Source organism: Melanotaenia boesemani, chromosome 23, assembly GCF_017639745.1.
Source record: "Melanotaenia boesemani isolate fMelBoe1 chromosome 23, fMelBoe1.pri, whole genome shotgun sequence".
NCBI lineage: Eukaryota > Metazoa > Chordata > Actinopteri > Atheriniformes > Melanotaeniidae > Melanotaenia > Melanotaenia boesemani.
In genome coordinates this window covers 24,498,657-24,519,372 of record NC_055704.1, presented here as the reverse complement: position 1 = coordinate 24,519,372, position 20,716 = coordinate 24,498,657, and the positions used below count along the sequence as shown (strand labels likewise).

At 37.3% G+C, this 20,716-nt stretch overlaps 3 protein-coding genes across 6 annotated transcripts; 2 read left to right on the top strand and 1 right to left on the bottom strand.

Annotated features, from left to right (window-relative positions):
- Positions 1-20: 20 nt before the first annotated feature.
- atp6v1e1b (ATPase H+ transporting V1 subunit E1b) lies at positions 21-6,708 on the bottom strand. Its single transcript, XM_041977932.1, has 10 exons — positions 6,614-6,708; positions 6,433-6,494; positions 5,175-5,240; positions 3,987-4,096; positions 3,700-3,766; positions 3,521-3,610; positions 2,701-2,769; positions 2,506-2,600; positions 2,334-2,421; positions 21-789 (listed from the first exon to the last, which is right to left on the bottom strand). Exons 2-10 carry the CDS (start codon positions 6,463-6,465, stop codon positions 727-729), a joined length of 681 nt encoding a protein of 226 aa, XP_041833866.1. The 5' UTR covers positions 6,466-6,494; positions 6,614-6,708; the 3' UTR covers positions 21-726.
- Positions 6,709-9,008: 2,300 nt separating this feature from the next.
- On the top strand, positions 9,009-13,434 carry si:ch211-214j24.14 (uncharacterized protein LOC559160 homolog). Of its 4 annotated transcripts, none has more exons than XM_041977624.1 (2): positions 9,009-9,159; positions 12,290-13,434. In XM_041977624.1, the coding sequence occupies exon 2, from the start codon at positions 12,452-12,454 to the stop codon at positions 13,157-13,159; it is 708 nt and encodes a 235-aa protein (XP_041833558.1). In that variant the 5' UTR covers positions 9,009-9,159; positions 12,290-12,451; the 3' UTR covers positions 13,160-13,434. The 4 variants fall into 4 exon arrangements, with proteins under 4 accessions (XP_041833558.1, XP_041833557.1, XP_041833556.1 ...); XM_041977623.1 differs by having other exon boundaries at positions 9,011-9,159; positions 12,287-13,434; XM_041977622.1 differs by lacking the exon at positions 9,009-9,159 and adding an exon at positions 11,427-12,148.
- A 4,618-nt stretch (positions 13,435-18,052) lies between these two features.
- On the top strand, positions 18,053-20,708 carry spic (Spi-C transcription factor (Spi-1/PU.1 related)). Its single transcript, XM_041977625.1, is given in 6 exon segments — positions 18,053-18,788; positions 18,911-18,989; positions 19,070-19,191; positions 19,288-19,308; positions 19,310-19,394; positions 19,483-20,708. Coding segments are annotated over 6 exon segments (828 nt in total). The 5' UTR covers positions 18,053-18,749; the 3' UTR covers positions 19,965-20,708.
- Positions 20,709-20,716: the final 8 nt, after the last annotated feature.

Below are 20,716 nucleotides of genomic sequence, written 5' to 3'. Positions count from 1 at the left end.
AAAGAGCACACAGAAACTAATGACTTTTGTGTTGTTTATCTTTACTCAGTACATTTTCACTGAGACACAATCAAAAAACAACAAAAAAACACACATACATATAATTTAATCTGGAAAACCTCATATACATACAGTGCACCTTCTGGAATGATATCACCTGCTTCCTTCTTTAAGTCGTGTCAGAGGAATAATGTACACTCGATGTAACATCAATAAATTAACTCTGCAAGGTCAAGTTCGGTCTCCAGTTTCGTTTCTAGGATACCATTTATTTGTCTGTGATTGGTTGGAGCAGACATCCATTAGCTACACAATGCCCCGTGCAACTTCTAATGTGCTGCAGAGGTCAATGAAACTTAGAAAACTGTGAGAGAGAAGCCATGTTTGTCATGAAGACTGATCCAATTAGCAGACAACCTGTTTAAACATCCAGCCAATCACACGATCCTGACTAATCCCTGTAAACTGAGACCATGGAAAGGGAGCAGCAGAGTAAACCAGTCCTTACAGCTGTGCAGCACTCTGCATGCACACGCGTGATGTCGAGCTGCAGCTTCAATCATGTCCCTTAACGCACAGGAGAAAAAAAATACAGCAATACGTCACACAACAACAATGCATCTCTTCTCCATCAGAACTTTCATTTCACAGACAAAGGAATGACGTCTTTTATATGACAAAATAAAAAATAAAAAGGAGCGTTTGTTTCAAACTCAGCCGAGGTTCTCAGTCCAAAAACTTGCGGTTTGGATTGGCACCGAAGAGAGCCACCCGGATCTCAGGCATCATCTGCAAACAAAGCAACGGGGAGGAAGGAAAAGTAGAGAATCATCACAAACCTCAAGTCCCTTCAGTCAATGTACCAACTTTAAAAAGATAAATAAGCCACATTAATATTATTAATCTGGACAATTTTTCTTCAAGTGGAATCCCTGCAAACTGCTTCATATGAGGGAGCCAAAAGTCTTCTTAAAACCCCTAAAACATGATTGTCTTTACTTCACATGAGTAATTTTTCTTTTCTGTGTTGTCCCGGGAGCCTCCTCTAATGAAAAGGTCAGTCGTTCAAAGAGACTTAAAGACATACAGTGAAAAAAAAACAGCCAGCTCTCCATCTTGTGACAACTGATGTCACTTTCGGTCCTTCACGAGGCAGATTTAATGTTTCAGCTATCTGAGCTTTACACTAATCTCATTTGGTCAAAATGCATTTAAAAGGTAATTTAATTTCAGAGCAATAATGGACTATTAATCTAAAAAGTCATGTAATCATTTATTTAATTTAACTTTAAATTATATTAGAAAAGTACAAGAAAATAGTTTAACAGAAGCTATAAAATCTGTAAAATAAAAGCTATAAAATTTAGATTCATAAATAAATATAAATAAAATCCAACTAAAAAGAATAAATGTGCTATATTTTATAAATAAATGATTATATGAATAAGAGAATTTTAGAAATTCACATGTATTTTTAAATATTGCCGCCTCTCTTCTTTGTTCAAGTCACACCATCCAAATGAATAAAAATACACTAAAAACCTTCACTCTCCCCAATTTTCCACTCATTTCATAAACATATCATTTTTAATTGTTTACTTTTGACTTTTTGTTTCAGAAGTTGTTTAATAAATAAATAAAATCTGGAACGTTTCTGTGTTTTGTGCTCCTGTTGGAGCTGAACTGTTCATGTTTGACCACAGAGCAGCCATCTAACCATAAAGACATTTTATTAACTGCCATTATTAAAGACAATGACAATGTTGTCTCTACTTATCAGGTAGATACTCGGACTTTATGCAGCTTATTTCATATCTATTATATGTCAAAATATGACTTAAAGTCCCATATAAAGTAAAAGCACCCAACAGCATCTCACTCTGAAGTAATGGACTGAAGGAAAAGAAGGAAAAACTTTTCAGAGATACTTGGGAGCTTCTACTTCAGTAAATTTATTTATTACCAATACACAGCTGATAAATGTAAGTATGATCAGATTTGGTGTGTCACTGGTTCCGAGGTCCATTAGAAACTGAGCCAACGTCACAAAGTGCCTCCCGATGAAAGACACAAGACACACGAAAACTCAGCAGCGTGCGGGCGGACGGACGAACGAACGGACGAACAAATGAACCAACAAACCAACGAACGAATAGAATAGAATAGAATATGGAGAGCCACTTTTATGGTTTCATCAAAATTTAAATAATGAACAAAGAGGACATTGTAAAAAATAATAAAATATTAAAAATCTGAACTCTATTTCAGGTAAAAGGAAAAAAGGCCTGAGTGTAAAACTGAATGAAACCAGTTTGAGCTGGCTGTTTTCCCACCTGCTGAGCCATCAGGTCCAGCCTGCTCTCCAGGGTGTTGGCCACTTTAATCTTCCCATCTCCGTTATAGATCTCGATGCCTCCAGACCTGCAGGGAGGAAAACACAGGACAGGTCACGGACGTGTGCCGCTTCTTCTTCCAGATGCTGGTTTTTCCTGCGATGTGGCTTACACATCTGGGGAGAGGAAGTTGTCCTGGTCGATGCGGACCTCCAGGGTGTTCTTCACCGCTGCTTTATAAATGGGGATGTTTTTCTGGATGGATGCCTGAAAAACGGAGCACAGTGTGATTCTAATTCAGATTTCCAGCTCCAGTTTTAGGATAATTCAGCAGATTTTGATGCTGAAGCTGAAAATGTTGCATCACCTGCACCAGCTGGACATCCTGTTTGCGGCAGCGAATCGTCACTTTGGGCTCCAGCAGCTGATAGAATCCCTGATACGAAACATTAAAAATGTTTATCAGACCCTGTCTTTACACCTCACACACACTTCAGCCTCAGAAATGATCTCATTCCACAAATTAAACTGGGAACTGCATGATTGGCTAATTGAGGCCAGGCTGTAAACACAGAGGTCATTTCATGAGGGGAAAAACGTAAACAATGAGCTCCTGACTCGTTCGCAGGAACAACGGCAGAGTTTATGGAAAAGGATGTTGTCCATTCCACTCACATGCTTTCTGTTGGTGAGATATCTCAAATTTAATAAAAATAGCTAAGAAACAACAATAAACCATGAAGGAAAAGTAATTTAACTCTTCATGTATATCAAAATGCACTTCTTTGTTGGTAACATCAGTTCATGGGTCATTTAAATGGATGTGAAGGACAAGGATTAATAAAACACATTAAATTAAATAAATCCACAAAATAAAGATCTCCAGTGAAGCAACTAGAATATTTTGAGAATCTTATATTCCCAAAGTTTTAATTTAGGAAAATGCTTAAAAATATTTCTATGCTCACAAAGACTTGCATTGAAACTGATAATTTCCTGTAATAATTCTGATTAAACACCATTAAAAATATTGGTTGTGCTGTATTAACTACATGTGGATGACTTTTTATACACGTCTGTAATGTTTACAAGACTGTTCCTGAACTAGAAGCTGGTCTCAGTACTTGAACTCCAGCTGTGTGAGATGTGGATGTGAGGAGGTGGAGATCAGGAAGCTGCAAACCAACCTGTAACATCAAGCCATCCATCAGAGCTGAATACCTGGCCGGGTCTTTTGCAACGTTGGCGAGCCGCTGGCGAGCCTCGTTCAGCATTTCCTGATTGTACAAAAACACAGTGGGTTTCTACAACAATCCATCCGGCTTATAAACACGTCATGGTGACAGGATGATGTGCAGTGGCTCACCGAGATCATATCATCACGGGCCTTCAGTACCTTCAGTCGAGCCTGGTTCATGAGGTTTGACATTTGACTGTCAGGGAGACAAATAACACACACATTGGTGCTGCTTAGAGACTATTTCCGTCCATGTGCAAGCCCTGCAGACTGTAAGGAGGCGGACTACAAAGGAGTTACATTAGGGTGAAGCACGTAAATTAAGGAATCTGTGTTATCCATACAGCTGTTTCTTTGTTCTTAAAAAGGCTGAAGTGACAAAGAAAGGAAAGACTTAATGCGTCGCCATGACTCACATTTTCTTCTGCTGCTCGATCTGCTTCTCTTTCTTCTCATAGTACTCCATGATTTTCAGCCTCTGGGTTTGGACCAGACGACCCTTCTCAATGTTGAACTCTTCTTCTGCCTAAAGGAGGACAAACAGTTTATTCTAAGAAAGTAGGAATCCTCTGATATAATATCATTTTGTATTTGCTCTAGTACCATTCTTTCAGTAATCTACGGGTCATTTATGATGATCTGTGTCAAGTCTGATGAGCTTTTTACCTTCTTGTCTACAAAGACGTTTCAAAACATCCAACTAAAATGCAACTACTGTTAAACAATCACTACAAAGGCAATAAGTCTAGATAAATGAGGACGAATATGTGGAATATTTTGACATTTTAATACAAATTTTATGGGTTTATAAAAAAATTTACAAATTTGAAAAAGAAGTTTAAAAAATGGTCTCATCTTTATTCAAAGTTTTAGTCTGACATTTGCCTATTGCCATTTTTAAGGAGATATTTATAATTTATATATTTGTTTACAAATGTTTTGTAAAATTGTAACTAAAAATAATAAAATAAAAATAGTAAAATGAAATAAAAATCTTGATTAGGAAAAAAAGATAATGAAAAAGAAAAGTGAAATAAGAGGAAACTACATGTGCAGCGGTTCAGTTTTCAGAGACGCCTCATGAGACTGAACTGACAGCACGTTCAACCCTGTTCTGTTATTAACACGACATCCCTGTGCAGAAGTTAAAAAATAAAAATAACATTTTTAAAATATCAAATCAAGGTGTTGGATCCAAATTAAACTTAAGATCTGACCTCTGTTTATATTTACATCTGTATTGGCCCTAGTGGAGAGTGTCATCCGGTGGGGAAACGTGGTGGAAACCTCATCCATCTCTTCGCTGGTCTTTTTATTTCTATTCCAGTTATGAAACAACTGTAAAGATCAGACCTGTGTGATGTTTGTGGGAACACCACATTTAAAAAGGCCATAAAAGCAACATCACAGGTGCATCCTTCTGCACCTTGACACTAAAGAATCATTTGCACTTGTTCCTGAGGTTCAACTCTCTATTTATCTGTTCCTTCGTTTCTACACATTTCTAAATTCTCTACTGGCTTATAGAAATAAAAAAAAGCCACGAAAATGTCGGAATTGCACATCTGGGCCCGTCTCTGCTTGCAGCACTGTTGTGTTTATACCTTTGCATCAATTTCCTCTGCCTTCTCATTGGCCTCCTGCTCGATGAAGGCCATCATGTGCTTGATCTGTAGGCAGAAATAAAGAACGTGAATGAGAAAACAAGGCTAAATCTTAGCTTTCATTCACACTTTGTTCTATTTATCAATGGTTTGCAGCCTGACATGGAACCTGGTTGAAGGGAAGGCCTTCAGAAATCAATGTATGATGTAAAACGATGCATTGGCCTGGGTGGACGAGGTACTCCGAGCACACCTAGTTACAGTTTAGTCATGCAGGTGTTAAGTGTTTCTAACACTGGAGTGAGGAACATTTCTGTGCCTTTGGTTTGTCACAGCTCAGATACCCTCATATCTAAATTTTCCAATTAATTTCTGTCCACATAACCTGATTAAATTATAATTTTTCTTGTTTATCCTATAAAAATACCAGTAAAGTAAAATAACACCATGTCTTCTATTGTGATCCTGGTCTTTTAGGAATAACTCTGTTGTAATGCAGGTTTGTTTTTTATTTTTAAAACATTCCTATTTATTCTAAAGCTAAAGGTTTTATAAAATTCATGGGAGAGTTATTTCTTCACAGATGTATTGCACACTTGTTTTAATTTTTCAATTATCCTGTAATTCATTCATTTAATATAAGTTGACTTTTATAGTCTGTGGAGCTGCCAATTGTCTTTCAAAGATGCTGAGAAAATAGATTAAAAATGGGGAAATCTAGTTTTTTTCTGCATAAAAATAACTCAAAAAGTAAATACTAGTTAAGGTTCCTGTTTGCCACCATCATTGAGAGATGTGGAACTCATAATGTACAGTTGTGACCACTTCTGTAGCTTCTGAAAATCCTTTTCCATGCATACTCTGGCTCATTCACTCCCAGTTCCTCATCAGGCCCTGGCATGTGTTCATCATGTGACCATTTGGAAATATGACCCTGTATGTGTCAGACTGAACTCCTTCCTGCTCCGACCACCGAGAAACTGCTTAAAAACATTAAACTAGCATTCTTACGTCCAAAACTACCGTCCCCAAACACTCCCATGCACTGTAATAACAATAATAGATGATATTATGTCTGTCTGTCTAATTCAGTGTTATTTTGTCTCGGCTACTCTCAATGTCATCCTCACTGCACCCACACTAAAAGCAAAACTTTCCGCTCAAATACAACTCTTTAAAATCATAATAAGATAATAGCCATCATTTTCACAGAGACTGGTTTAACGGTGTCATTTTGAAGGTTAAATCGGTTCTTCACCTGCTTCTGTACGTCGGCATCGCTCAGCGCCATGGTTGCAGCTGTCAAAGATCCGCAGGGGCCTGTCAGAGAAAAGGACGAAAAGACGCAAATTAAAACTTCAAACGACGAAACGCGGCCGTCGTCACCAACGAGGACACTTTATTCCAACGATGAGAGATTTATGTAAAATTTTATGTACCCTAAAATCACAGCAGAGAAAGTATTAATTTTTCGCCGCAGTCGTGACTCCTAAAGATGTCTACGGAGGATCAGCTGATTTGCGAAGTCACATGATATTTACTTCCGGTAGTTTAGCCAATCACAAGCGAGGGTGAAAAAACGCTCAGCAGCAAAGATTTAAATGAGGAAACTAAGAAGTTTTCTAAAGCTTAAAATTTATTAGTTTAATTGTTTACATTTATCATATATTAGTGAACGTACCTGGATTATATTTGTTTGCTAATATACCCTTTAAATTAAATATTTAAGTGGTGAAAAAGTATAACTTCCATTTTAATTCATGATTTTATACTTTTAATATACTTTATCCAAAAATAATGAAGTTAAAAGAAATGTTATCTTAACTAAATATCAGTGTGCTACATTTGTTTGCCATAGGTATGTCCCATTTTCTGTTTGACTATTTGCTCTAAATCAGATATAAATCAAATTCAAAGTATATATATATATATATATATATATATATATATATATATATATATATATATATATATATATATATTTGTTCTGTTTGTTTTTGTTGCAATTAATTCATCAGCTGATTTATTTACTGTTTGCCTTATTCATACTATATTTGATTAAACAATAATTAAATGTTATTTGATGAAGTGATGCTCTCTGTGCCAGTAGTAAAAATCTAGCTAAATGTGTTCTGTGTACATTTTATTCACATAATTGCAAATAAACTTGAAACATAAATAATAGATACAATGCAACTCAGACAACAATAAGGCAAAAAAGACTTAAAGAAGAGTAGAATCATTATTTCCCTTTCTTCATTACATATTTGATCAACTGTAATTTATTAGAATAATCCTGAATGTTTATTTAAGGGATTAATGAGGTAATATGTTATTATGCTCTTTGTTATTTGGTTATCCACTTCTACCTAATGTCCCCTAATGTCTTTCAGTTAAGCTGCAGAAGTGCTGACTGGTACCTTTGAGGGATTTCTCCTGTTCTGGCTTTCCTACATTGGCTCCGAGTTAAATCCCGAACACACTTTAAAATCCTCCTCATAACACACAAAGCCCTGAATGGCATTGCTCTTTTTAAGATCTTCTGGTTCCCTACATCCTCATCAAAACATTTTGTTTACAAGCTGCAGGCTTACTTGTTCCCAGAATCTCTTGGTCCAGAATGGGAGGCAGAGCTTTGAGTTTTTAGATTCCTCTCCAGTGGAACCTGCTACCAGCTGTGTGAACGCTGATAGCCTCTCTGTCTGTAAGAGTAGACTTAAAACTTATCTCTGTGAGAAGGTGTATCTATAATTTTGCTAAATGTTTTTATCCCATTTTCCTCATCCTTTGTCTAAACTGGTTTTAACCATTGTTTTATTATTGATTTTATTCATATCTTACTATTATCCCAACTTGTTCTGTTGTTCAGTTTTATCATTTCACATGATGTTTATATTTATTTTTTATTTTATTTTTTTGTATGTTTTATTTGTTATGTTAAGCACTTTGATTTGCAATTTCCTTGCAAAATGCAATAAAAATAAAGATTGATTCGCTGATTGAACCGGTTGTTTGCACCTGATACTTGTCTTCTGCTCCCTGGTGGAAGCATTTTGCACTACAACAATTGTGACATCACGTGGTAACACACACAAACGCAAATTCTATTTGGGTATGTATTTATTTAATTATTAGATTTTGTTAAATGTCCAAATAAAAACTTCAGTTATTTTTTTATTGAATTTTCTGGTCTATATTTCTTGAACCAGGCATAAAAAGAGTAAAGCAGACAATTAGAAATATGGTGTTTAGTTATTGTGAAGTATATCTACTATTAGAAGGATAAATTAAAAGATGAAAAAGACAAAAATAGCAATTTAAAAGAAAACAAGAATAATTAGGTTTACTCTATGTAAATCTAAATTTGCTCTAATGATGGTGCTGCACAAAAGCCTGGAGGCACGTCTGAAACTTGTGACACATCTTGCCAACAGAGGGAACTAGAGGCTGGAAAATTCAGCGTTAGAAATAGCTCTTCTCCGTGCCTGACATATATTTTCCACTCTGTGTCACCAGCTCCTGTTGAGCTCTCTGTGGACTCGCTGATAATCTGCTGTTTGGACAGCGAACATAAAACTCAAGAGACTGTTTACCTAAGCGAAATACTTACCCACTGACATCCACTGACCCCTTCAGAGACACTCAACACAGGCCAAAGTTTAAATAAAAAAAACCCAACTCATAGCAAATCTTTTAATTATTATTATAGTGTTTACTTACATTATTTGCAGTGTTTCTATTTGGATGGACCTCAAAGTCACCACTGGCTCCTCTCCTGCCAACTGTTATGTCATGGATGTGGGAGGTGGGGTGGGTGAGAGAGACAGAGACTTCTGCACAGCTTGTCCACCTTGTTATTCCCGTGCCAGCACCAGCATGCACGTCTGCCTGTCTGCTGACTTGTGGCTTCGTCTGTGAATGCAAGTCACACTTTGAGCTTCTCCTCATCTAGTAACTCACTCAGCACTGACCAGAGAGGACAAAGGTATGCTGAGACATTGCTTCTCTTCTTTAACTTGTGTTGCAGAATATTTGAGTTAGTTTTGAAATATCTTCGACTATTTCAGAATAACTGCTCTGAGTCATGTCTGGTGTCACTGTTATGGGATTTATTATAAATAAATGTTAAAAAAACATGCTGTCAGTGTTTGATGAAGAACAAAAATGTAAACTTGCAAAAGGCAAAAATAACAGGAAATTTGTTTTATCAACAGAACGCCTCACTGACATTGAAAGCTGACCTTCTGAAAATGCAGTAGCTGTTATCAATCTGCCCTCATCACTCATTAGCACAGAAAGCATGCCCTAAATCTTGCTATCATTTTATTTACCATGAGTCTGTTATTGCTAGGTTAGGATCAGGGGAAGCCAATTACTCAAGTAGGCCAGTAAGTAAGGGTAGATCAGAGTAAAGGAGCAGAGGTCAGTTTATCAGCTTGTAGGGCAACAGATGAGCTTTGTTGTGGGTGCAAGTGTAGGAAGGTTTTAAACTGCTTGTGTGACAAACTGTAGCAGTCAAAGTGCTGCAGCAGGCCTGTGGCTGAAGTCTGCACAAGCCTACAGGACAATAAGCCTGGCAGCAGAGGCAGCATGGCAGATAGCTGGTCATTACATCTGTGACGTCTTCGAGGCAGCTGTTTCAGTCCACTCACCAAGGAAAAGCTGGAGTCACATCTCATCAAGAAACATATGAATGAAAAGTAAAAAAGTATCCAGGACATTTACAAAATAACTAAACTTCTGGATACACAGAGCACAACTTCACAATTAATCACAAGGGTAAAACTTTGTGATGCAAATGCTGGTTATTTAAGGATTTCCCTTATTAACATGCTCTTTCAGAGAGATAAACAGTAAGTCCCAACACACAGGTTCACCACAAGGACAGTTTTATTATTCCTGCAACATAACAACAGAAGGCAACAAATAAACCACCAATGCAGAAGCTAATTAACTCATTATGTTTGCCTGGAAATACTTCAGCATGCTACATTAGCCACTGTCTCTTTAAGATGTTTTTATTGCACAACAAGTTACAAGCTGTTGAATATCAGATTGTAAAATGATTTCTTTCTAAAATTGTTTCTAAGATATTTTACACACATTAAATGTTATTTGCATGTATACATGTGGAAAGTCACCAAGAAACAACACATCAAATGGTATGTTAAGAAAAAATAATTAAGTTTAATCAGCGTCATCTCGTTGTAGTAACATTGGTCCAAAGTCCAAAATATAGCAGTTAATAAAAGAAAAGATTAGAAAGTAATACCTGCCAGGCCCCAGAGTAGTGACAGTTTCTGTCTGTGTTCACTGACTGTTAGATGGTAACATTTTGCATTAAAATGTCACAAATGTGATTCAGTAAAAGTTAATAAATGTATAAAAGGAAGTAGTGGGTGGATGGAGGTGGTACACTGTCCTGCAAAAGAACCAAATACAAGTTGGTTCTCAGTTTCTCACCAAATATTTTCCAACAACTTTTCACTTTTGGGCTTAGATATCAACGTGGAGCATCAAGTCAGGGCTGTGTTTTGCTTTACGTGACTGTGTCACATGTTGGCAACTGGATATTAACAAACTGGCCTTTTTGAATGTGCACCATGGCTGATATAACAAAGAAACCCAAGATGACATTATCAGAAGAAGAGAGGAAAAGAAAAAGTGAGAGAAAGAGACAACACAAGTGTCAACATCTGACTGACTTTTACTGGTTGGAGAACGCTCAGAGAAGAGAAAGGATGCAAGATGGATGATGATTAGCCATTGTTAGGAGGTGCTGAAGTGCAAAAATCTGCCCAAGTCTGCTTTTGAAAAAAAAAGTAGTTCTATGAGTAACATTATAAACAGTACTCTGTTGCCACGACACCAGAATGTTAATTATCTATGACTAATTAAACAAACAACTCCTTTGAAGACAGCAACAGTTACTAAACCTTCTGCACATGATACTCACTACCTTTGCATTGCATCAAGTCAAGTCTCCTCCAGGTTAAAGCTGATAAATTACGTTTTTTTACTGTGATTGACAAATCCTATCAACTGTTTATTTACAGGTCTCCCAGGTGAACATGTAAATCTAATTCATAATCAAGACATCTTCTCTATAACCAAACTACATCTTGGTATGCAAACATTTTGGCTTGAAATCCTGATTATGATTTTTTTTAAACAGGAGAAAAATATGTATAAAAATGACTGAGAAATTAGATACAAGAAAAAAGAGACATTTAGATACCACCCACTTTAATAAATCTTACCTCTGCACCCCACTTTCTTGCTCCTTTTTAAAATTTTTCTGGCACTTTCACCAATTTCCTCTGCATTTGTTTCAATAATAAGCAACACTGTTTTTACATAACTTAATTAAAAACCTGCCCGTGTAACTGACATATAAACCCGGGAGAGGCTGTTAAAGGATTGATCCTTATTAAGAACCATGTTCTGAGACCAGAGTGGGCTCAGAGGGGCCCCGACGTTGTGAATGTGATACAACATTAGAAACGGAAGAGCACGTGTTGAAGAAATCTATTCTGGGACTGGCATGACAGTGAGAGCTCCCGCAGTCAAAGCTATGAGATATGGCACAAGAGGGTCACCTTGACACTAAGAGGCACATTTAAGCAGAATTCATGAAAACAGCTTAAAGGGATCTTCTTTGCAAGAAAAAAGCCCTGCGGTTGAGATAAATGTTAATGTCTTATCAGAACGAAAGGTGGATTAACTGCTTGGATTATTGTTACATATTTCTGATTTTTAATTTGATATTTCGACATTGCATCCCTACTCTTTCATGGCATGTAAACCACTAAGCTTTCACTCTTGGTTGACAGATGGAGATGTATACAGGTGCTAAATATAGTAAGATATGCAAGTTGAGGCTATAACCACAGCCGCTGTGATACAGAGGAGCCAGTGAGCAACTTTTTTCCACTGACAGGCAGGGTGATGTCAGTAATCTGGAAATGAGCAGGGTCAGTGCCCATGCTGCATCTTCATGTGTAAAGGTTTCATTCTGGTGAATGTTTGTGCAGCACTTAATTAAATACTCTATAATGTACTATCCACTTCTTTAAAGTTTGTCCTACCTCTGATCTTACCTGTCTCTGTAGCAGCCAGGCTTCATTCTGGAGGGAAAGGCCCCAGTCGAGTCCAGCAGGGGGGATGGAGGAGGTACAGAAGCCAGATCCCTCAGCCCTGCTTCTCTGCCTTTGACCCAGACTGTGAGCTCTGGACCTTGGCAGAGTGAGAGCCTGCTAGCTGAGTCCTGGTCCACGATGGGCGATGTGGACCCCGAGGATACCAAGAGCCTTGACAGCAATGACGGGGCAGTTCTGGCTGGAGAGGAGAATCACTCCTCCAACTCCGACATGGTCCACCTGGAGCGAGAGGAGGCTGAGATGCTCGAGGAGGCAGAGGAGAGGAGAAGGAGAAAAGAGGAGGAGGAGGAAGAGGATGAGGAGCTGCAGGCGAGTGTGTTGAGCGTGCTGGGTCAGGACACAGAGCTGGTGGAGCTCAAGGAGGAGGAGCAGGACCTCCAGGCCCCAGAAACTGAAGGGCTTCTGGTGTCAGTAGAGGAGCCTCATGTGGAGAGGGAGCCAGTAGAGTTCAGGCATGTGGTTCCCCCAATGGCCCTGCCTCCACTGCCTATTGTCAAACTGGATCCCCCCTCCACTACATCCACACCAGTCCCATCAACCACAACCTCTGAAGCAGAGGAGCTTTATTCCACTCTGGGCCTTCACCCTCCTTCTATTCTGGCACCCACTGCTGCAGAGCCTCCAGAAAAGAGTGTCGAGCAACAACAATTCTCACAAATTCCCCTTTCAGATGTGGAGGAACATTCAGTTAAAGAGACACCACCACAGCAAAGCGCTTCAAAGACCAAACCACTGAGCTCCACTGAGCTGCTGTTTGGAGGCGCTGCTTTAGTGGCTGTTGTGGGTGTAGTAGCTTATGGTGCTGTGGTCTACTGTAAAAAGTAAAAAACCTCTCTTTGAATCCCTAAACAACCTTTCAGCACAGCTTTTTTCTGTTTTTAAATCTATTCCTAATGAATTATTCCACTTCACTCTGAATTCGGGATTTTAATTTGATTTCTTTGGATTCATGTTGTGCTACCTCAGCTCACAGCAGAGCTCATGGCCTTTGTTTTACACGTTCATCGCTAAGAAAAAGCATTTAGCCAGAAAAATTTGAACCTGGAATGTAAAGAACATGTTCAGTGTAATTCTAAAAGAAAAACATCTTACATACTTGACATCTTTTTCTGTGTGTGAATGTGTCTCTCTTTACTTAACCTTAGGAGAAAATATTGATTTTCTGTGCAAGTATTATATCCAGTCACACATTTATTTATTTAAAAAAGGTTTAACTTTAATTGTCACATAAGTGTGCACCTTATTACTAAATTTGTTTACTTCACAGGATAGTTATAAGAGAGCTCTAACTCTAGCTTTATCTGCAGTCCACAAGCATCTTAATGCAAATCCCCTTTAATTTAGTTCAGTTTTTGTCCACAAGGTGGCAGCACTATGCCATATTGACCTTTTCTTTTCTTTTCTTTTCTTTTCTTTTCTTTTCTTTTCTTTTCTTTTCTTTTCTTTTCTGTTCTTTTCTTTTCTTTTCTTTTCTCTTTTCTTTTCTGTTCTTTTCTTTTCTTTTCTTTTCTGTTCTTTTCTTTTCTTTTCATTTCTCTGTCCAGCATCATAGCAAGCAGAAGGACTTGACAAATTTGCTTTGCCAAGTGGAGCTTGAGGGACATAAGACTCCTCTTGATACTAAAGTATTATTCTTTATTTTCAGAAAAATGTTTTTTGCTGAATTTACATATTTATGCTGGACCTGGTGAGGAGGACAAAAGAAATAAGAAAGTGAACAGAAGAAAAAAGGAGAGGGAAGAGAAGAAAAAGGGAATAAAGATACACCAGATAGAAAGTAACACCTGTAAAGGAACAGAAAACGACCTACAGCCTCTGCAAGAAAACAAATCAGAAAACCATCAGGGGTACTTAAATAAAGAGAACAAGCTGAAAATTAACATGAAATACAACAAGAACAAAAACGTCAGCAACACACACAATTAAATGAATAAATAAATCAACATAACAGTACTTTTGGAAATTAAACCCACAGGACACACAGTTGCTGTAACAGCATGCGTGTTAATGAGTGTGATCGTGCTAATGCAACAGTGTCCTTGCTAAGATCAGAAGCAGATCGGCCCAAGACCCAAGAGAGCAGCAACCAGCCCAGAACATGAATCCCAGCCAGCCATCTACAGGGACGACAATTCATCCGGCCAGAAGATGGCAGAGAAAGGCCCCAGTTAAAGCCCCCCACAGGCATGGAGCACAGGCCCAAAGGGGCCAGGAATGACAGAGCCCTGCTGGGCGCCGGCTACCCAGAGACAGGCAGGGTGCAGGGCCCAGGGCAAGCTTAGCTCTTTGTATGGCTGCAGAATAACTAAAGAGAACTAAGAAAATTTGAGAGTTGCTTTTTAGTTATAGTTGTATACTGCCATCTACTGGACCATTAGCACAATTACAGCCATTTACAAACCCTGTCATGCCGTGACAGTGGACTGCTATTTAAAGGCTGTTTTGTAGCATATGCTTAGATGAGAATGTTATATTTGCAGATTACCTACTTCAGCGGACATTACTGAGTCATCCAATATACTGCCACTTACTGAAGAATATATATACATTCCTGAAGCAAGAACACGATAATAACTAGAAATAACATAATATATAAAGAGTTTCATTCAAACTTACTTTATATCACAAATAAAAACTAACTGTTGTATCATCTGTACTTCCTGGAAAGGCTTTTTCTAACTTAATTTTAATTTTAAATAATATAGAAACAGTGAAAACACTTATTTAGATCAACTGCATTCAGCAGGTTTTACAGAAGCTCTGACCCATGACTCAATGACTCAGATAATGATTACAATTTTGTGGTCACACCAGCTTTTGAACTAATAAGCTATTTACACTCCAGTGGCTTTGACACTTCTTGATTTTCATCTAGTGCCAGTAAATAAAGAACAATAGGGTCGACTGTGTTGTGGTTAGTTTGCCACTCCCACTCTGCATCCAACATGCACGCAGCTATTGAAATGAGAAGGGGAAGGAAAGTGCTTCTTTGTTTGGAGAGATACAGCTGCAGCTTGTCTACTCTGCCAGAAAATATGCTGTGCTACCTTCACAGATAAACTTGACCCCACATATTATATATTATTAGACACCCGAATCATTGTGGTAATCAGTTAGGCCATAACTGTATCAGAAGTTTAAAAAGTAGGTGTTGCAATGGCAAGCACACAATATCAGAATTTATTTTGAAAGAATGTTACCATTCAACAAATATAAACACAGTAATAAAATAAAATAAAATAAATATTTAAAAAGCCAATGAAGAAAAGGATGTAAAATTTAGGGGTAAAAGAATGTTTCTTTCCTTTGGCTAAATCAGATCTATTTGGTTAATCTATTGCCTTAAAACAGGCAAAAAATAATAAGTGAGTTAATTTAATTGTACATGTGGCACATTATAGAAGACAGAATAAAATAATATTACAAGAAAGCAGGACAGTGGAGGATGGTTAAATGTTGATAGTCCATTCACTGTCATTATTAGTATAAATTATTGAGGAGAAAAGGAAAATAATAAAACAAGAAGAAGAAAACAGGGAAGAAACTACTTAACTAGCAAGCTAAATTTTTAGCTACCTAGCTAGTGAGCTATCTATTTCATTTCAAAACACATGTACATTAAAAACTTAACAGACTAAGTAAAAAAGGACATTTCATAGACAATATCATCATGAAACTGAAATACTGGAAATATTTATTGTTACTGGATAAAATTAAATAAAATTAATAAAATCATATCAGCACAATAAAACATCGGATAGTGAAACTAGGGCTAAAGGGCAGATAGCGGTTTTACATCCACAGTGGCCGTATATAGAACATGTCTCTGAGATACAAATCGGAATAAAACAGAACATAGCAAGAGAGTGAAAAGGAATAGATTGAATAAGGAATTGGAAAAATGATAATAAAACACAAAACAGAAAATAGAGAAGAATTTAGCTAGCAAGCAAGCTAGCTTCTTGGCTAGACTCTTTAGCTAAAAATAGTTAGCTAGCTGGCTACGCTAATTTTCACTTCCAAACCCAAAGACATAAAAAATGTGATAATTTAGATTAACATTACAATATTACAAAAGTTACAGACTAAAGAAAAATGGACATTATATAGACAGTAGCATTATAATCACATAAAAGACTAGAAATGTTTAGTGTTAGTTTAGCATATTAGCATTCTAGCTTTAGCTTTCAGGGATTTCATCACCAAAATCAGTTGGATGGCGTCATCTCTAGGAGAAAGTAAAGAGACCACATCATCATAATTAATGATTCATTTATAATTTTCCATAAAAACACAGGAAGACAGCAAGAAAGTAAACAAATAAACATGTTTTAAAATGTATTTAGTGTTCCATTCTTTCTCTTTGCTCTTTATTTATTTATATATGAATATATGACTGTCATTTACTTGTGCCTCTCTTTTTCTTTCTCAGCAGGTTTCCCTGAGTTATGGTTCTTTCCTGTCCTCTCCACCCTAAATTTGTTGAGGTAGACGATCCCCCTTCCTTAGTTTGTTTCTGCATTACATTTTCCTTCCTGTTAAAAGAAGATTTTCCACAGTCACCTGCAGACCTGTGTATACTCAGGATGGGAGATTTAATCAAAGAGAAAATTAAATGCAATCTGTTGGTTTTCTGACCTTGGCAAATCTTTTTCATAAATTGGCTATTAAATTAGTTATTATAATTTGTACTAATGCAGATCATATAATGGATCTGTTTTAATTGGATTACAACTGGAATACATTTATTTATGACTGTCTGTAAAAGTGCTTTGAGATTACTTACTTCCTGCTTGGAAAAGAGAGCAAAAAATGATCGTATGATCATGTTTTCATATATAAGATTGATGAAAGATGACCACTGATTATACTAAATTCATTTTTATATAACAACATAACAACTGAAGAGGCCAAACAGCAGTCTAATGGAGCACACAGTTTGCCAGCGGCAGCACATAGCTGTCAGGTTTCAGCTGCAGCCCGACAGCTTGTGGTCTCTAATTTATGGAGTTTTCACCCCGAATGGAAACAAGGAAAAAAGGAGTGGGAGAGGGGATGAGGTTTGTGGTTCTTTGTTTTTATCAGCCTGCAGCACAGGCAGGAAACACACTCATGAGCAACACACACTTACATGCACATTTGCATGCTTGCAGACACACACATACACACAATGTAATAATTTCCCATGACAAGGTGTTTTTCTTTGAACATTTTATAAAAAATCACACAGTATATTGACATATGTCCCATCACTTCCACATGTAGTTATCTAAGAGAAACTGATTGTTTAAGTTGTCAGTCTTGCTAGAATCTGTGCATCTCCATTTCTCATGTTGGAATGCTTCCAGCTCAGTGTTCAGACCTGCCTGCCATCGGACAATTACCGAGCTGAAAAGGGAACTTCAGGAACAAGTCAGTTGATATTTAAAACTGCACCACTGAGATAAACGAACTTCTCAAAAAGCCTGTGTTTATTTGAACAGGAGTGTTGTCTTTGGGGGTAAAAAGAGACGCCGGCAACAGTGATCACCACAGTATTAACCATTAACCTTTACAATCACATTTATCTGAAGCTGCTGTTTTACACACACACAGGTTTAGTTTTGTAGTTAGCCCATACAAACTAGTATAGTTAAGGCTTGTTTTACCTGGGACTGGAAAGTGTACACAACATTTTACCAGCAGATTAAATGATTCTTAATGTCTTAGATGTCTTTATTTAAGTTTGCACTTTAATCATGCCACTAAATGGAGGTGCTAAACAGATTTTCATTGTTCTGTAACAATGACAATAAAGATCTCAGTCTATACTTTTTAACCATATTCAGTATATTGGTAGAATTTATTAATAAATCACATTACTATATTGTCTTTAAAATACCATTCTAACTTTAAAAAATGTTGATGTAAATATGAATTGTTTTGTAATATCATTTTATCTTTTCATGCAAATAGTCAACCACTTTTTAAACTAAACAACAATGGAGAAATTCCTGGATTAATATGAGCTCAAATATAAATGCTCAGAAAAGTACATAACTGTGCAGCCCTGATCCTATTGTAGCTGTGTATATAAGATATATATCTTAGGCCAGTATGCAAATTCTCTGGTCAGACTGGGAATTGGTGGTATCCCTAGCATGAGCGTGCAGTAAAAGAGCTTTTTGTTGTGTGTGTATAGATTGTGATCTTCACAATAAGTGACTGATGCTCAGAACTGATCTGCACTTACAGAAAAGAAGAAGTGTAAGGTATTAACACATTTAAATTGACCAGCCTCTCAACTTATTCACGTGGTTAAACCACGGACAAGTATTGGAGGTCTGTGTTATATATGTATATACTTGAAATTATATATACCTGAGCAAAATGTGCACCTACACCAGTGCTGTGGCATTCTTCTATTAAGATAGGAATGGCTTCAGCTGAAGGAACCACTCAAACATATAAGATGGTGAGTTGTAAGTATGCTGAATATTTACGGCACTGAGGAATACATCTTTTATATTTATATATCTATCTATATATATATATAAGACTTATTTATTTAATTTACTTTGTTTGTGTCTGTTTTAGACATCTTTAGACCACGACATCAACCAACATTTTCAGGATGCAATCGATGTGATTCAGCATAATTCATATTATGATTCAGGTACTTTTCAGGGATTAAAACTTTTAAACTGATTATATTTTAAGCATCTTTGTCTAAATTGCTAATTTTTTTTCCTTCAGATTGTACATATTATGAGACTCTGGGTAGTCAGCAGTCATCTCTGCAGTGTCAGATCTCCTGCTGCTTTGTCACACACCAGTCCGACGTCTCAGCTCCAGTCTATGACTGGAGTGATTCAGCTGTAAGTGCTGCAAAGAGTCAGCATATCTGTGTTTGAACAAACAGGGGGATCATTTAATGACGGATAAAGAGTTTAATATAAACTTTTGCATTTCAGCAGCAGTCTTGGCCTCAAGTCCATACCTGATGTCTCCTTGAGCCACTCGGAGCAGAATGAATCCCCTCGTTTTTACTCCATCCTACCAGCACAGAGGAACAGCAAAGGTGATCTCATGTCAAGATTTTCATGCTTTAAATTACTGCTTTTTCTTCTTTTCTCAGAGCTTAACAAGACTAATCTCTATGTCCTCAGGTCGAAAGAAGCTCAGACTTTATGAATACCTCCATGAGGCTCTAAATGACCCCAGCATGTGCGACTCAATCCAGTGGACAGACAGCGGCAGCGGCACCTTCCACTTCATCTCCAAGAACAAGGAGAAGCTGGCTGAGTGCTGGGGCCAGCGCAAAGGCAACCGCAAGACCATGACCTATCAGAAGATGGCAAGAGCTCTGAGAAACTACAGCCGCACAGGTGAGATTGTCAAAGTGCGCCGCAAACTCACCTACCAGTTCAACCCAGACATCCTGCACAGGCTCGGCTCCACACAGGCGCCCATGCACCTGCCCTGCCACCCTGCACAGGACGGGGTCCACACCGAGCAGCAAAACCCGGCCGGGCAGAGCTACTGCAGCTCAGCAGCGGCGGATTGGCACAGCTGGTATGGAAACTACCAGCTGCAGGAAGACTATGACCTGGCCTCAAGCTTCCCCTCACACAGCTGCGTCAAACTCTGAACTGAGAGGGAAGAAATTCTTTTTCCACTTTTTTATGACTCTCAAACAATCTGCATCCATATTCAACCTGCATGTGGTAACACATTACCAATCTACAGTAACAAAGTCTAGATTTTTATTTCTTTTAAGAGTCTCTGTAAAGAATCTGTAAATATGATTAAAATGTAAGTGTGGATTTAAGTAAGAATTTCTTGTATCTAACTAGAAATTAAATATCTGACATTGGAAATGTTTAGGAAACCAGATCCAATACATACTGTCTAGATTCATGTCTGTACTTAATAGAAAATAAATGAAAAGTCAAATCTGGACACTTCTAAAAGATTTTAACAGGCTGTTTTTTTTCTTTGGTTAATATGAGTCCACATTCAGTCAATGCATGATATAGTTTGTCTAGTTTAGTCTGTGTAAGTTTATTCTCTGCGCTGTCAGTAAAAAGTACTTATGATGTTGTTATTGTGGTTTTTATGTAGCAGCATCACTGCAAATTACTTGTACATATTTACATATCTCAGAATATGAGTGAGGAAATTCTCAAGAATGATTTTTTCTTTGAAAATTGTAGTTTATATGGAATTTACCTTCTATAATTTCTGTTATCTCTGTAATTTACGAGTTAACTTGATAAGAAGCAGGCATTATTTGTTTATGTGTTGTTTATGTGTTTATTTTGAACACTTGTCCTGTAAGTTAACAAGCACTTAAGTGTACAAATGAACTATAACATGTGGACTGAAAAAATATATTAAAAA

What these genes read in the sequence shown, in the direction of transcription:
- atp6v1e1b (XM_041977932.1), bottom strand. Translation starts at nt 6,465, where the DNA reads ATGGCGCTGAGCGATGCCGACGTACAGAAGCAG. An exon ending in TGGATGGCTTGATGTTACAG is followed by an intron (nt 2,770 to 3,520) that starts GTTGGTTTGCAG and finishes GTTTCGTATCAG; the next exon opens with GGATTCTATCAGCTGCTGGA. An exon ending in AGGATGTCCAGCTGGTGCAG is followed by an intron (nt 2,601 to 2,700) that starts GTGATGCAACAT and finishes TCCGTTTTTCAG; the next exon opens with GCATCCATCCAGAAAAACAT.